At 44.3% G+C, this 15,664-nt stretch overlaps 1 protein-coding gene across 2 annotated transcripts; it reads left to right on the top strand.

Annotated features, from left to right (window-relative positions):
- Nucleotides 1–15: 15 nt before the first annotated feature.
- Nucleotides 16–12,051, top strand: Samd15 (sterile alpha motif domain containing 15). Of its 2 annotated transcripts, none has more exons than XM_075948787.1 (3): nt 16–2,029; nt 3,536–3,634; nt 4,359–4,550. In XM_075948787.1, exons 1-3 carry the CDS (start codon nt 197–199, stop codon nt 4,371–4,373), a joined length of 1,947 nt encoding a protein of 648 aa, XP_075804902.1. In that variant the 5' UTR covers nt 16–196; the 3' UTR covers nt 4,374–4,550. The 2 variants fall into 2 exon arrangements, with proteins under 2 accessions (XP_075804902.1, XP_075804901.1); XM_075948786.1 differs by lacking the exon at nt 4,359–4,550 and adding an exon at nt 11,394–12,051 and having other exon boundaries at nt 97–2,029.
- Nucleotides 12,052–15,664: the final 3,613 nt, after the last annotated feature.

The following is a 15,664-nucleotide window of genomic DNA, read 5'->3' as shown; positions in this document are numbered from 1 at the left end:
CGTGGACGACCGGGGGAACGGGGAGGGGTGGTTTACTACGTGCTTTTGATCGCCTGTTTTTACGGTCGACTCTTGTAAGCCTCGACAAAATCTCTGGAAGAGTCAGGAAGACACCGCCGGAAATCGTGGTATCCATAGAGACGCTGTCGGAAGTTGAAGTTGCTAGGAGGCCTTGGGCGCGTCAATTGACTGCGTAATGGCCGAAGTCCCAGGAGATTATGATTCTGACCAAGATGAAACTAAATCTCCAAGATCTCGTAAATTGCATACTTTCATATCAGACACCGTGGTAGAGGTAACCCCTGAGATGCTCCAGGAGATCGACCTAGAGCCAGAGAAATTTAAAACTGTGGAAGATGACTTTGAAGAGGGGAAGCCAGGGAATGCAGAAAACGTACTGCAAGAGTCAGCCAGGACGCCCGAAGAAGAAATTCCCAAGGAGACCAACATGGACCTACCTAGCCAAACTGAAGCAGAGATAACGCAAGTGTTGAAGTTAGAGACATCATGGGAAGCAGGAAGAGAGGACTTGGAGGCACCAGTGGACGAGAAACATGAGGAGCCAAACCTACAACCACCAGACGTTTCAGTAGATTTACTATTCACAGAAGCACCTGCAGAAACAGACACACAACTACCAACAGAAACCAAGACTCCAGAGCATACGAGCAGTGAGAAAATACTGACGTTACCAGAAGAGACTGGGCAGGAGGTTCCAAAGCAGTCTCGTAGTAAGGGAGATGAAGAAATAGGTCCAGAGCAAAACACAGTAGATTTTCCAAGTGAAAAACCAAGAAAATCGGTTGAAGAGGAAGATCTACCTCCATTAAAGATGACCAAGTCCGAAATTACAAAGACACAAGAAGAGTCAGCTGAAGAGAAAAGTACAGAGCCATCTGAGGTGACTAAGCCAGAGTTTCCAGGCCAGACGCTAAGAAAATCTACCGAGGAAGTAGATATTAAGCCTCCAGAAGAGATTCGAATAAAGTCCATAGAGCAGATAGGCACCGAACAGCAGCCTGAGCAGATTAAGCCAAAATTCTCAGGCCAGTCAATTAAAGAGAAAGTTCCAGTGCTACTGGAAAAACTCAAGCAAGAGTTTTCTGGGGAAGAATCGAGAAAACCAATTGATGAAGCAAGGCTAGAGCTCTCAGAAAGGGCAATATCAGAAGTTCCAAAGGAAACACAAAGTTCTATTGAGGAAAAGATTCCAGAGACACTGGAAGTGGCTGCTCTGGGACTCCCAGAAGAGATAGAACCTGATGTCCAGGGGGAGACACAGAAAAAGTCAGTTGAGGAGAAAGTTCCAGAGACATCAGAGGATAGGAAACCAGCAGGTCAAAAAGAAAAGCAGAGAAAATCAAGTGAGAAGTCAGAATCAAAGGGAACATTAATAGAGTCAAATAAGAAGAAGGCCCCAGTGCTACAAGAACAGATGGATGCAGATTTGCCAAAGAAGAAACTACAAAAATCAACTGAGGAAACAGGTCAAGGGCCACCACAGATGACCAAACCAGAAGTGCAAGAGAAGTCACAGCCAGCACCAACCAAGGAGCTAGAGTTATCCAACGAACCCAAACCACGAACGTCAGCTACAGAACTTCCCAAGGACCACGGGCCAGGACCAAGCAAACTTAAGTATACTGTAGGCAAGGATGAGCTAGTATTTCCCGAATATCACAAAGAGATGGCAGAAAAAGAAACTAACAAGGCTAAATCTGAAAGTGAGTTTATGGTAAGCTCTCCCAGAGAAAGTGTTGAATCAGGCGGTACAGATTATGAACCTTACGACGAACTCCTCAAAGTGCTTCAGACTGAAATCAATGAAGTCCATCCAACCGATCCTGCTTCAGAGTCTTGCATAGACTTGAGAGATTCAATTACTGAAAAGGAAGTTGTAGTTTTACCCCAGGGGTCAGAGAAGGAAACCAAGATCAACAAAAGTGTGGGCCCACCATTTGAACACCTTAAGTGGACCGCAGAGAATGTTGCAGAGTGGATTGGCGAGCTAGGCTTCCCTCAATACAAGGTACACGAAAACAATGGTTTTTGAAGGCACATCCTCGGATCCCATTTTTTCCTCTCAACTGACATGTTCTCTTGCCTCTTTTTCACTAGAAATGCAGATATGTCGTGGACTGTGGGGAAAGTGAATTTTGGATTGTGTGTGTCTTTCTCTGTCTTGGGTGTGTGGTGCTGAAGACTGAACCCAGTACATTAACACATATTAGACATACATGTTTTCCCTATCACTGGTATCTATATTGTATTTTAGAAAAAAAGGTTATATGTCATTTTCCTATTCATCCAAATTATTATTCTGTTCATTGTCTGCATAAAGATAAAAAAATGTGTGAAGTCCTCTTTTCATAGAAATCTATATTTTTAACACACCTAGGCTAAATCAGGCCTTTCTGCAATTTTGTCAAGATGTCTCAGTGGCAACTCCCTTGCCCTGAATTTGTGCTGTCATTCTTTTTTTTTTAAAGATTTATTCATTTATTATGTACACAACATTCTGCCTCGATGTATGCCCGCACACCAGAGGAGGGCGCCAGATCGCATTACAGATGGTTGTGAACCACCATGTGGTTGCCGGGAATTGAACTCAGGACCTCTGGAAGAGCAGGCAGTGCTCTTAACCTCTGAGCCATCTCTCCAGCCCTGCGCTGTCATTCTTTTTTTAAAAATATTTATTTATTTATTATGTATACAATATTGTCTGTGTGTGTGCTCGAAGGCCAGAAGAGGGCACCAGACCCCATTACAGATGGTTGTGAGCCACCATGTGGTTGCTGGGAATTGAACTCAGGACCTCTGGAAGAGCAGGCAATGCTCTTAACCTCTGAGCCATCTCTCCAGCCCCCTGTGCTGTCATTCTTAACTGGCTGCCCAATACGACATATGTAGCATGATCACTTCAGAGTATTAAGGCCTGTTAGCCATCAGCCCAAATTAGCTTTATCAAAAATAGTATGTGCTTCTTAATTTATTGATGCCAACTATGACATTAGGTTGTGACAAAGCACAGGATCTGAAACCTTTACTCCAAAATGTCCTTGAGACTGAGCATGGTGACTCAACTTTGTAATCTAAGACCAGAGACAGGCATATCACCACAGGATGGAGGCCAGCCTCTGCTATCAACTGAGTTCCAGGTCAGCCTGGGCTCGAGAGTGACACCTTTCCTTAGCTCGGACCCCGCACAAAAAAAAAAATTAGTGACAACATGCAAAAGCAGATTGAAGCCACAACATGAAATTTAACTCAGCACTTTTGTTTTTATTTATTATTTATTTATTGGTTTTTTGAGAGAGGGTTTCTCTGTAGCTTTGGAGCCTGTCCTGGAACTAGCTCTTGTAGACCAGGCTGGCCTCGAACTCACAGAGATCCACCTGCCTCAGCCTCCCAAGTGCTGGGATTAAAGGTGTGTGCCACCACCACCTGGCTATTATTTTTTTTAATGTGATTTTGTCCCTCTTTTCTTCCAGTTATAGTAGTACCTGTGTAAGTGCTGTTCTTCTCGTACCAACAGGAGTGTTTCACTACAAACTTCATCAATGGTCCCAAACTCATCTACGTGAACTGCTGCAACCTGCCTCAGATGGGGATAACTGATTTCGAAGACATGAAGGTGAGATATGGATTAGGGTCCCAACTCCTGGCTTGGGCTTCCAGGTCCTCCGTAAGTTGGCTCCAGCCACATTCATTCTCTCCCGGTTGCCACCGAACTTCTCCAGACTGCCCGGTCCAACTCACAGCCTCCTGCCTGCTTGTGCCTGCCCCCGGTGTGTCTTCGCTCAGGTCCCATGCCCTTGTATTGCGAATATGAACGTGATCATCCTTTAAGGGCCAGTTCCTCCTCACCTCCACAGAAAGTTGTTCTTCACATTGCTGTCCCGTAGTAACCTCTCTTCCAGAGCGCCCAGTAACATTGTCTGTCTTCGATACCTGTTTGGTGCTTATGTAACATTATGTATCTTACCTACTTTGCTGCCTGGCTTTCAGACAAGTTACATAGGCCTCACCTATGGAGCACTGACTGGTCCTTGGCCAGTCTCCTGTGTTCGGGATGCCTTCCTTTTGTAGTATTTAACAGCCTCACACTGTGTAGCATACATAACTCCTTCGGAACCTTTTCTATAGCACTTACCCCCCCACACACACACACATACAATAGGGTCTATTTAGTATAGGAAGGCCATAAAGGTTCTTCTGCAGTAGTTTCTAAACATGATCTTCAGAATTAGATTTGGTTTTTTTAAAGGGTCTTTTGAAATGAAGACTATTTGGAATAGAATAATGTATTAGGTTTCATCCATTTCTTTTTGTTTTGTTTCTTTTGTTTTCTGAAACAGGATTTCTCTGTGTAGCCCTGACTGTCCTGGAACTTGCTTTGTAAATCAGGCTGGCCTCAAACTTCAGACTTCTCCTGCCTCTTAACTTCAGAGGTCCACCTGCCTCTGCCTTCCAAGTACTGGGATTAAAGGTATGTGCCGCCACCACCACCCAGCTCAGATTCAGTTTTGTTAAAGATAGGTTCCCAGTCTCTACCATTGAATGGTTTGAATAAGAGTGACCTCCATAAACTCATATATTTAAATGTTTAGTCATTAGGGAATGGCACTATTTGAGAAGGACAAAGTGGGTTGTTGGCATAGTAAAAGGAAGTGTGTCACTGGCTTTGAGGTTTCAAAAGCTCAAGCCATGCCCAGTGCCTGCCTCTCTCCCTCCTCTCTCTCTCTCTCTCTCTCTCTCTCTCTCTCTCTCTCTCTCTCTCTCTCTCTCCTGATGCCTGTGGATCTGGATGTAGAACTCTCAGCTCCTTCTCCAGCACCATCTCTTCCCGCATGCTGCCATGTTTCCCACCATGACCATAACAGACTAAATCTCCGAACTGTAAGCAAGCCCCCAATTAAATGCTTTCTTTTTGTTTTGCTTTGTTTTTGTTTTTTTTTAAATGGGTTTCTCTGTGTAGCCCTAGCTTGTACCAGAACTCATTCTGTAGACCAGGCTAGCCTCAAACTCAGAGCTCTGCCTCCCTCTGCCTCGCAAGTGCTGGGACTAAAGGTGAGCCACCACCACCCGGCTAAATGTTTTCTTTATAACAGTTGCTGTGCTCGTGCTGACTCTTCACAGGAACAGGACAGTGACTAAGACAACCCTCCAAATGTTTTAATTAAAATAAAAGATTCTGGGACATGTTTCCTACAACTCTGATGTAGAATATTATTTTAAGGTGTGTTACATTTGTTTATGCTCTGGGACATTTGTTTAACGATGTCAAGATGTGTTGTTTCTGTTGATGTCTCATTTGTTTAACTCTGTGAAGCTGTGCATTTTTTACCTAAACAAAAAACACCTCCGTGGGCTAAAACAACTGATGGTCTAATAAAGAGCTGAATGGCCAATAGCAAGGCAAGAAAAAAGATAGGTGGGGCTGGCAGAAAGAGAGTATAAATAGATGGGGAAATCTGGAGAGGAGGAGGAGGTCCGGGGGCCAGCCACCAGCCACCCAGCCACCAGCCACCAGCCACCCAGCCACCCAGCCACCCAGCCACCCAGCCACCCAGCCACCAGCCACCCAGCCACCAGCCACCCAGCCACCAGCCACGCAGCCACCCAGCCACCCAGCCACGCAGCCACCCAGCCACGCAGCCACGCGCAGCCACCCACAGAGTAAGAAGAAAAGATATACAGAAATACAGAAAAGTTAAAAGCTCAGAGGCAAAAGATAGGATAATTTACGAAAAGCTGACTAGAAATAAGCCAAGCTAAGACTGAGTGTTTAATTCTAATTATAAACTATATTATAATTAAGAATTAAGCCTGCGTGTCCATGATTTATTTGGTAGTTGGGTGGTGGTCCCCTCAAAAAGTCATGAGTAAAGAGTAAAAGAGAAAGAGCAAAAACAGCCAACAACACAACTCTTTATCAAGTTTTAGGAGCATATTCTTCTGTAAATCATATGACTCAGAAAAGAAAAATACACTTGTTAATATTCAAGTCTTTCTGCTGACAATTAGAGAGTCTCTGAACAATTAAAACATGGAGTCCTAACTGAACATTCAGCTCATTTATTCAGCTAATCACTGTGCTCTGCTGAGTACTTACCATGTGGTAAGTGCTAAACATGGATCCATCTAATCCTCAGGAGAGAAAACTGAGTCCCAGTGGCAAAAGATCATTCAGATAAGATCAGAACTTAAATGCTTTCTGGGATTCATGCTCTGCCTCTCTAAATGAAAATTCTAATTGCCACAAACTTCCATGTACATAGCATAGACAAGCCCACTTACCATATTTGGTATTTCCAACCTTGCCTTCACATGGCTGCCAAGATCTCAAGATCAAATGCCTATTCTTTTTATGTTAAAAGAATGATACATTCTTCCCTGTGACTCCAACATCTACCTAGAGTGTACAGGATATATGATCACATTGTCAACCCCAAGATTGCATTATTTACTGGGAAAACCTGTAGCGCACACCTTTAATCCAAGAGCTTTCTGCTTGAATATTGTACGCAGGATTAAATAAAGTCAACCATAGGTTAAAAGGCAGAGCAAGCAACAGTTGGCAGAAAAAAAAAGAGAGCAGGAGGCAGTGGGGAGGGGGGAGAGAGAGAGAGAGAGAGAGAGGGAGGGAGGGAGGGAGGGAGGGAGGGAGGGAGGGAGGGAGGGAGGGAGGGAGGGAGGGAGAGAGAGAGAGAGAGAAGCACAGGAATTAGAAGGGAGGGACATGGGCGGAGGAGGGCGGTCAGCCAGGTGCTTTCCTGCTCCTCTGAGCTAGCCGGCCTTCACTCCAGCAGCTGACTCCTGGTTTTTCCTGGTAACCAAAGTCCTGCAACATTTAAGTACCAAGAATTTCAACTCTTCGTCATGAGAAAACATTGAATCCACCAAAGTCATGTTGCTCACTCGACATTCTGATTCCAAAGGAATAATGGGCTGTAGTCAGAATCCTGATCCTGGGCAAGTAACAAGGGGTCTTCAAAATCCAATGAAATCCTCCAAGCAAATGATGAGCCGACTGCCAATCCTTTTATCTCAAAAAGTTTTAATATGAAACTTTGGCATACTTGTGTAAGTCATCAGGAAAATGTGGCTTCTTTTTTTTTTCTTTTAAACACTGCTTGGCCCATTAGCTCTAGCCCTTACTGGCTAATTCTCATATCCTGATAAGCCCATCTCTAATAATCTGTGTAGCACCAGCCTTACGAGGAAAGATTCAGCATGTCTGACCTGGCAGCTTGTTTCATTGCGTCTGCCCTGGAGAGCAGTGGCATGGCGTCTCTCTGAGGCATCTTACCTCACTTCCTCTTCCTCCCAGCATTCTGTTCTGTTTACTCCACCCACCTATGTTCTAACCTATCAGGGCCAAGCAGTTTCTTTATTAATTAACCAATGACCTTCCTCCATCATTTCCCCTTTTTCTGTTTAAACAAAAAAAAAGAAAGGCTTTAACTTTAACATAGCAAAATTACATATAACAAAACAGTTATCAAGTAAAAATTGCAATATTTATATCTATTTTATCTTTATCATAACTAAGGAAAACTATAACTATTCTTCAACTCCATCAAAGACTCCAGAAAGATACAATATTACCTAAGCAAACAAGAAATAAGCAACTTCCAAACTCTAGAAATGACAGAGACATCTTGCTGCCTGGACAGTCACCCAAAGTTTCTCTGTACCATTGGGGCATCCATCTTCGGCCTACAGGCCCATAGTATCCAGAGACATTTCCATGAAGCAGGAAATTTCAAAGTCAGTTCAGTCACTATCTGCTGTGTCCTGCAGAATGTCTCGCAGACTCCTTCATGAATCAGGAACCCCAAAAGGTCATCTCACCTTTAGGCAATTTCAGCAGTCCTCTCTCTGAGGGTTCACTGTGTCCAGTTTATGCAATAGTCCAGGCAAGAGCAGTTTCTTGCCCAAATGGCTATCAAACTCCGTAAGGAGCCTCTTTGATGCTCATCGTCCTCTTGAAGTAGATTGGTGCTGCCAGGAGCAGAGTGTCTCATTGTCATGAAAAGTCAGGGAAAGATTCAGCATATCTGACCTGGCAGCTTGCTTCATTGCGTCTGCCCTGTGGCTTCTTCTTGATGTCACTAGAGTAACACAAAACTCAAGTCATTCAGTAGTGGCATAGGGTTACTTGACACATGGGAATACACCAAAGAGCTACCCTCAGACTAAGACACACATTAGCTTCCTAGGAACCATACTTTTTTTTTTTAAGTTTTGAAGGGCTTCTCTTTTCTGAGACAAAGTCTTGGCTATCCTGGAACTCACTATGTAGCCCAAACTAGCCAGCCTGTAACTCATGGAAATCCTTCTGCCATACTTTAAATGCTAGGATTATAAGCATTATCTACCACAGCTGGCATGAGTGGTCAGCTATTACCAACCTCCTTACAGACAGATCTGTTTGTTTCTTGCTTGCTTGGTTTGGTTTTGCAGTGCTGGGATTCTGGACTCGAGGCCTTGAGCATGCCAGGCAGTCACCCTACCACTAAGCTACACTTCCAGCCCTAACACGAAGCACTTTTAACTCCACTGCTGTGATTACAGCAACTAATACATCCACATTTCCCTCAGAGCAGCGCTTACATCAGTCAGTCTTATTTTATTCTAAGGGGAGGTTAGACAAAAGAATAGCACACTTGTGTCTTTCCTCTCTCTTGGAAAATGATTCCCCAAGGAAGATGTGGTGGTATCTAACTTTCCAGCTACTCAGAAAGCTGAGGATCACATGCTCAAAGCCAGCCTGGGTGACTTAGTGAGACCCTGTCGCAAAACAAAATGAAAAGGAAGGTGTACAGTAGTAGAACATCTGTGAAGTCCTGGGTTCACAGTATTGAACAGTAAGACAAAAGAGTCTCGGAATATAAGAACTCCATGACAAACCTTTGGAGAATAATATAAGTGAATTGCTTATCTAGGATGAATTATTTATGATTCTAAAGTGAACTGTGAATGGCTCTAGTCAGGCATGGGGGTTCATGCCTGTAACTCCAGCACTATGCAGTCTAAGAAAGGTAGGGTGTTGATGAGTTCAAGGCTAGCCTCCTATACATAGAGTTTCAAGTAAGACTAGCTCTTACGATGAGACCATGTGTCATTACAACCAACCAGTCCAAACACAGTCTGGGCAGCTTTAGTAAGTTTGCCTTACTGTAAACTATTCAGGTAGCACAGATTCACAGCTACATATCAGTAATAGTCACTAGACAGTTTTTCATTTTAAAAGAAAACACGGTTACCACCCTGTCATTTTAATAATGATTTTTTCCCCCCTTCATTCCTTCTGTGTTTGGTTGGAATGCTTTCACAGGAAAGTCTTCTACAGTTCCTTTTCCCTCACTTAAAAAATCCATTTCCAGCCCGGCGGTGGTGGCGCACGCCTTTAATCCCAGCACTCGGAGGCAGAGGCGGGCGGATCTCTGGGAGTTCGAGGCCAGCCTGGTCTACAAGAGCTAGTTCCAGGACAGGCACCAAAGCTACAGAGAAACCCTGTCTCGAAAAACAAAAACAAAAAAAAAATTCATTTCCTCATCTCTACCAGTTTGGTTTCATGGTCAGTTACTGTTTGGATTACAAAGCAGAATGATCATTATTTGCTTTTTCTCTCAAAAAGAAATCCCATCTTTGATTACTGGATGATGTTTAGATTGAGTTGTCTTCTTTTGACATGCCCTCTCCTCCCAAGAAGTGTCTCCCTACTTTCTGGGACTACAGGAAGCTTCAGTCTCATTTTGCTTTCCCTCCTTACAGCCCTAAATAACCACGTCTCCACAAAGCTCTGGTTATTTTTTTTTTTTTTTTGGTTTTTCGAGACAGGGTTTCTCTGTAGCTTTGGTACTGGTCCCGGAACTAGCTCTTGTAGACCAGGCTGGTCTCGAACTCACAGAGATCCGCCTGCCTCTGCCTCCCGAGTGCTGGAGCTCTGGTTATTTTTATCAGAGAATATTCAATGTGGGCACTTGTTATGCATATTGCTACTCAAGTGTCATTCTCCCAAGTGTTCTCAAGCCCATTACGCAAATGTCTGTTTTGAGATCTACCTGTATTTGAGATAATATACACATACTGGCCTCTCTGACTCTTCACAGCCTAGGTTTGTTCTAGCCTTTCCAGCCTTCATAGCTCCAAGCCCTATTGCTTATTTATAATTTTTTATGATAGTGAGAAGCCTGGCTCTTTCCATACAGAAGCATGTGTCTCTTTAAGAGATAATTCTACCAAATTAATCATAATGTTGTGTTCACTTTTTTGTCTTTAAGACTTACAGTATTGGACTGGAGAGATGCTCGCTGTGGTTATGAGCACTGGCTGCTCCTCCAGAGGTCCTGAGTTCAATTCCCAACACCCACATGGTGGCTCACAATGATCTGTAGTAGGATCCGATGCCCTCCTCTTATAAAGTTGCACAAGCAGAAACACTTGGCGAGCGGTGGTGGTGCACGGCTTTAATCCCAGCACTTGGGAGGCAGAGGCAGGTGGATCTCTGGGAGTTCGAGGCCAGCCTGGTCTACAAGAACTAGTTCCAGGACAGGCTCCAAAGCTACAGAGAAACCCTGTCTCGGAAAACCAAAAGCCAAAAAAGAAAAAAAAAAGACTTACAGTATCTATACACTCTTTTCCAAAGTTAAATAAAGTAACTTACATTGCCTTTCTACCCATTTCAGAGTAATTACACCCTAAGTTTGTAACTGTCCTCACCTGCATTCCGTCCTATTCTCCCGACACTGACTTTTCAGTGACATATGGTGAAGTCATTCTTTGTTGTGTGCAAGTCTGTGGATGTCAATAAACGCTTAGAGAACCATATGAAACAGTTCCCTGGAATTCAAACTTCTTCTGGGTCCCCATCACTGTCAGCCCATCCTTAGATTCTGATTCTTGGCAATCGTCTATCTGTCCTTGTTAATGTTGTCTTTTCCAAAACATTGCACAAATGCTGGGTGTGGCTCACGCCTTCAATCCCAGCACTCAAGAGCATTCAGCACAAATGCTGGGTGTGGCTCACGCATGCAATCCCAGAACTCGAGAGCATTCAGCGCTCAACAGTTTAGTTTTAGCTGGGCATAATGTTACGTGACTTTAATCCCAGCACTCAGCAGGCAGAGGCAGGAGGATCTCTCTGAGTTTGAGGCCAACTTGGTCTACAGATCAAGTTCCGGACAGCTAGGGTTACACAGAGAAACCTTGTCTCAGAAAAAAAAAAGTTTTATTAGGTCAGTTTAGTAAGCCATTTGGTTTTTCCTCTATTTTCTCACTGAAATAGTTTCTTAGTATTGAAGAGACATGACAACACTGAATAAAGCTCTGATTTCCTTGTCTTTTCAAGTTAGTCCCTCTAAAATATTATCCTTTCGTTTCAGACGATATCTCGTCACACTCGAGAGCTTCTGGGAATCGAGGAGCCGCTGTTCAGCCGCAGCATCAGCCTTCCCTACAGGGACAACATCGGCTTGTTCTTAGAGCAGAAAGGTCACAGTGGAGTCATCTCCGACTCCCTGACCTTGTCTGAGTTTGTTAAAGCGGCAGGGTTGCAGGAGAGTGAGCCAGAGTTGGATGCCGTGGAGAAGCATGAGTCCTCACTGCCAGACTGCAGCCAGGAAGAAAACAAGGCAGCATTACTGCAAAACACCAGCTGTGGAAAAGAGTGGGTGCCACTGGGTGAGAAGCAGCAGAAAAAACCTTTTCACTCAACTTGAAATATCAAACTAAATTAGTTGGGGCAAAAGGTGTGGTCTTTCTCGGGTTTCTCCACTCCATCAACAATGAGACAGGGCTGCTGGCTCCAGTCTGACTCACAGCCTCTGCTCTCTGTTAAAGCTAACAATATTTATCTTCCTACATAATTTTCAGAATTTGTGTTGAATTTGAATACACCCAGTACTAAGATTTATTAGGGAAATGACAACTGAAAAAAAAATACATACCTCGAATCCCAGAACTAGGCTGGAGGATCGTGAATCTGAGGCCAGTCTAAGATATGTAACATGTCTCAGAAAGCCACATAAATAAAATGGTTTTAAACAAATCTCTTTCAGGGATTCTATGATGCTGCTTATAAGATGGGGTGGGGCTTTGCAGTGATGCTGCAGATTCAGGGTGGGTCACCCACACTCCTGTATGCTCAACAGCCTGGGCCTGATGATCCCTGGCCTATGTCAGATAAGAATGATAATAATTTTATACTAAGAGAGAAACTGTGATACATCTTAGTCTAATTAGAATGATTCTGAGAATCAAAATGAAGACAGAGGGGCTAGAGAGCCGGCTCAGCAGTTCAGAGTGCTGGCTGTGCTGTGGAAGGACCCTGGTGCAGCGGCCATCATCCGGGTACAGCCACCCGGAACTCCCCTGCCAGGGGATTCAAGTGAGCATCTGACAACTGTGGTCTCACCGACTCACCCAGGCAAGCATGCTTATAGTAAAGAAGACTTATTTATTTCTTTATTTGGTTCTCGAGACACGGTTTCTCTGTGTAGCCCTGGATGTCCTGGCACTCACTATGTAGACCAGACTGGCCTCGAACTCAGAGATCTACCTACCTCTGCCTCCCGAGTGCCAGGATTAAAGGCGTGCACCACCACTGCCCAGCTAGACATTTTTTATTTTAAAAAGGAGCTAGTTCCAGGACAGGAACCATAAGCTACAGAGAAACCCTGTCTCGAAAATCAAAAAAAAAAAAAAAAAAAGAGCTTAAAATAATCCCCAAATATCAGTCAGCTTCCAGAGTGTTTTTGTCTCCCCAGTTTACCATCCAAAGGAAGGAGCAATGGAGCCAGAAACAAGAACCAGGTAACTAGTGACAGCAGTGGAAGAACGGGAGGGCTTGACGGTGACTGTGAGAATAAGCAGCTTCAGGAAGGAAGAGCTAAGCCGGGCCTGGGAAAGTCCTGCAAGCTCAGAGCAGGGAGAGAAGATGAGAAGGACCATGGCACGCAGAGCGTCTCTGCAGTCTTCCGTTTGTTTACACTGGGGTTGATTTAAAAAGTGCAAGTAAACGGACAAATGGCAGAAGAGCCTGAGAAACATCTTCGCTGCAGCCTCGCTCGCTCGGAGACTGAGTCCTTTCCAAACCAGGTGGAAAGGATCAGGGATGTGCAAACATTCAAATCAGCAGAGCCGGGTTTAGAACAGGCCGGGGCAAAGCACAGAAGGCTGAATCATGTAGTCCGACAGAAAAGCCGCCGAGACTCGACCAGGATAAATAATCCTCTATTTTCACATCTGTTCGAAATGGCTGAGGAACCAGCAGTAGACAAGAGGAGTGATAGAGAAGGTCAGAAAGGCCTAGTGGGTAAAAGCTCGTGCCGTGTAAGCCTGGAGGCCCCAGTCAGATCCCGAGAGCCCATACGTAGCAGGAGGGGAGAACCAAGTCCCCAAAGGTAGCACTGATGTCTACGTGCATACTGCACTTACACACATGTAGCACACGCACATGCACACACACACACTAATTTAAAAGATATTTGTGAAGCACTCAGGAGGCAGAGGCAGGCGGATCTCTGTGAGTTCGAGACCAGCCTGGTCTACGGAGCTAGTTCCAGGACAGGCTCCAAAGCCACAGAGAAACCCTGTCTCGAAAAACCAAAAAAAAAAAAAAAAAAAAAAAAAGGTTATTTGTGAGAAAAGATGCATTCATCAGGGCTTCTGTTTTTGCAAAATCATGAGGAAATGTTAAATATGACAAACCTGTCAGAAATTACAGTGTTCATAAAAATTCTCCAAAAAAAAAAAAAAACAACCCAAAACTATTATTTCCTCCAAGGAAGGCTCACTGTAACTCCAAAGGCAGAGCAGTCATAGAGCAACTGCCTTCCTGGGCTGGAGAGAGGGCTCCACGAGTAGCAGCTGCTCCACAAAGGGTCTGGGTTCAGTTCCCAGCACCCACAACCCCTTCAAACCCCAGTTCCAGGGGACCTGACTTCTATCTGCCTTGGGCACCAGGCACACGTGCACATACAGGCAGGCAAACCACTCATACATATAAAAAAATTATTTAAAAAAAAATCACCTTCTGGAGCTGGAGAGAGGGCTCACTCAGTACAACTCCATCTCCAAGGGATCTGATGCTCTCTTATGGCCTCCACGGGCACCTGCACACGTGGCATATGCTTGCATACACGCACGCGCGCGCGCGCGCGCGCGCACACACACACACACACACACACACACACACATCTTTTCTTTTAAGTGCCTCCTAATTTGACAAGTAGTAATTGTAAGGAGAAAGATGCCCATGCAGTGCCTGTCTGGGCTACTGCGGACCTTTCCTGGAAAAGAGCCCAGTTTCGAAAGTGTCTTTCAGGAAAGCTTGTGCTTCCTGAAAGATGTGTGTCGTTCACCTTCTAAGGTTTGTTTAAGAGAAAATAATTTAGGCTTAGAAAAATCACAAAGCAGAATGTGAGCAATGCTTTAAACACATTTGAAGGGAATTTCTACAATACATAAAGTTAAAAAAAAATACTAAAAGTAACGACCTTAGAAGAAGATCCAACTGAAAGATGTGCAAGCATTTGATCAGTAATTAAGAAAGAATAGGGGGCTGGAGAGAAGGCTCAGCAGTGAAGAGCACTGACCGTACTTCCAGAGGACCCGGGTTCCCTTCCCAGCATCCACATGACAGCTCACAACTGTCTGTAACTCCAGTTCCAGGGAACCGGACACCCATGACAAAAACACTAATACATATACTATATATGTACACACATAGGCATGTGTGTATGTGTGTGTGTGTGTGTGTGTGTGTGTGTGTGTATATATATATATATATAGATAGATATAAAGAGAAACAATAGGAATCCAAATGCTACCACATGGAAATTTGTATAAGACATACCTAAGTCTTGGAAGGAAGGAAACCACGTGACTGTAGGAAAAAAGAACACATTTCTACACTTACCAAGAAACAAAGCCAATGCAGGCCTTGTACCAGAAGCCATCGAACGGCATCTGCGGTGCTTATAACTATAAACGCAGGAAGGCTGGATTAGAAAATGGCAGGTATTCTCCACGTGGTGAGAGAATATCAGAAACACATCTAGACGGCAGGTTAAGAACAGCAAGACAAAGCTATAGCAATGGAGCAGTGTGTTACACAGAGCCTGGCCACCTTTAAAACGAGCAGCTTCCCATCATGTAGTGAGGGCATGCGCAGAAGACTCCATCACTCCACTGATTGTGGGAGGCTGCTCTGACAACCCCACCCCTCCCTGAGAGTCCACAGGCATTGATATTTACTGCGGAAGGAGGGACAGTTCCTTCAGTGGTATAGCCACTGCCCTTGTTCCAAGAGTTCCCCCTCACTCATGCTTTTGGAGGTAATCCTAATTAAACTTCATTAGTTCACTAAAAAAATAAAAAGCTGTTTCTTTCTTGGACAGGCCTGAGAACTGGCAGCACAGCACAGGCAGCTGCTAAGAACTTGCAGGGACAGAGCCCTCTCTTAAATAGGCAGGTGCAGTCTTTTTTTTTAAAATATTTATTTATTTATTTATTATGTATACAATATTCTGTGTGTATGCCTGAAGGCCAGAAGAGGGCGCCAGACCTCTTTACAGATGGTTGTGAGCCACCATGTGGTTGCTGGGAATTGAACTCAGGACCTTTGGAAGAGCAGGCAATGCTCTTAACCACT

This window comes from Microtus pennsylvanicus, chromosome 14, assembly GCF_037038515.1.
Source record: "Microtus pennsylvanicus isolate mMicPen1 chromosome 14, mMicPen1.hap1, whole genome shotgun sequence".
In the NCBI taxonomy this organism is placed as follows: Eukaryota; Metazoa; Chordata; class Mammalia; order Rodentia; family Cricetidae; genus Microtus; species Microtus pennsylvanicus.
The sequence above is the reverse complement of the archived record's forward strand: the minus strand, read 5'-3'. Positions and strand labels throughout refer to the sequence as shown.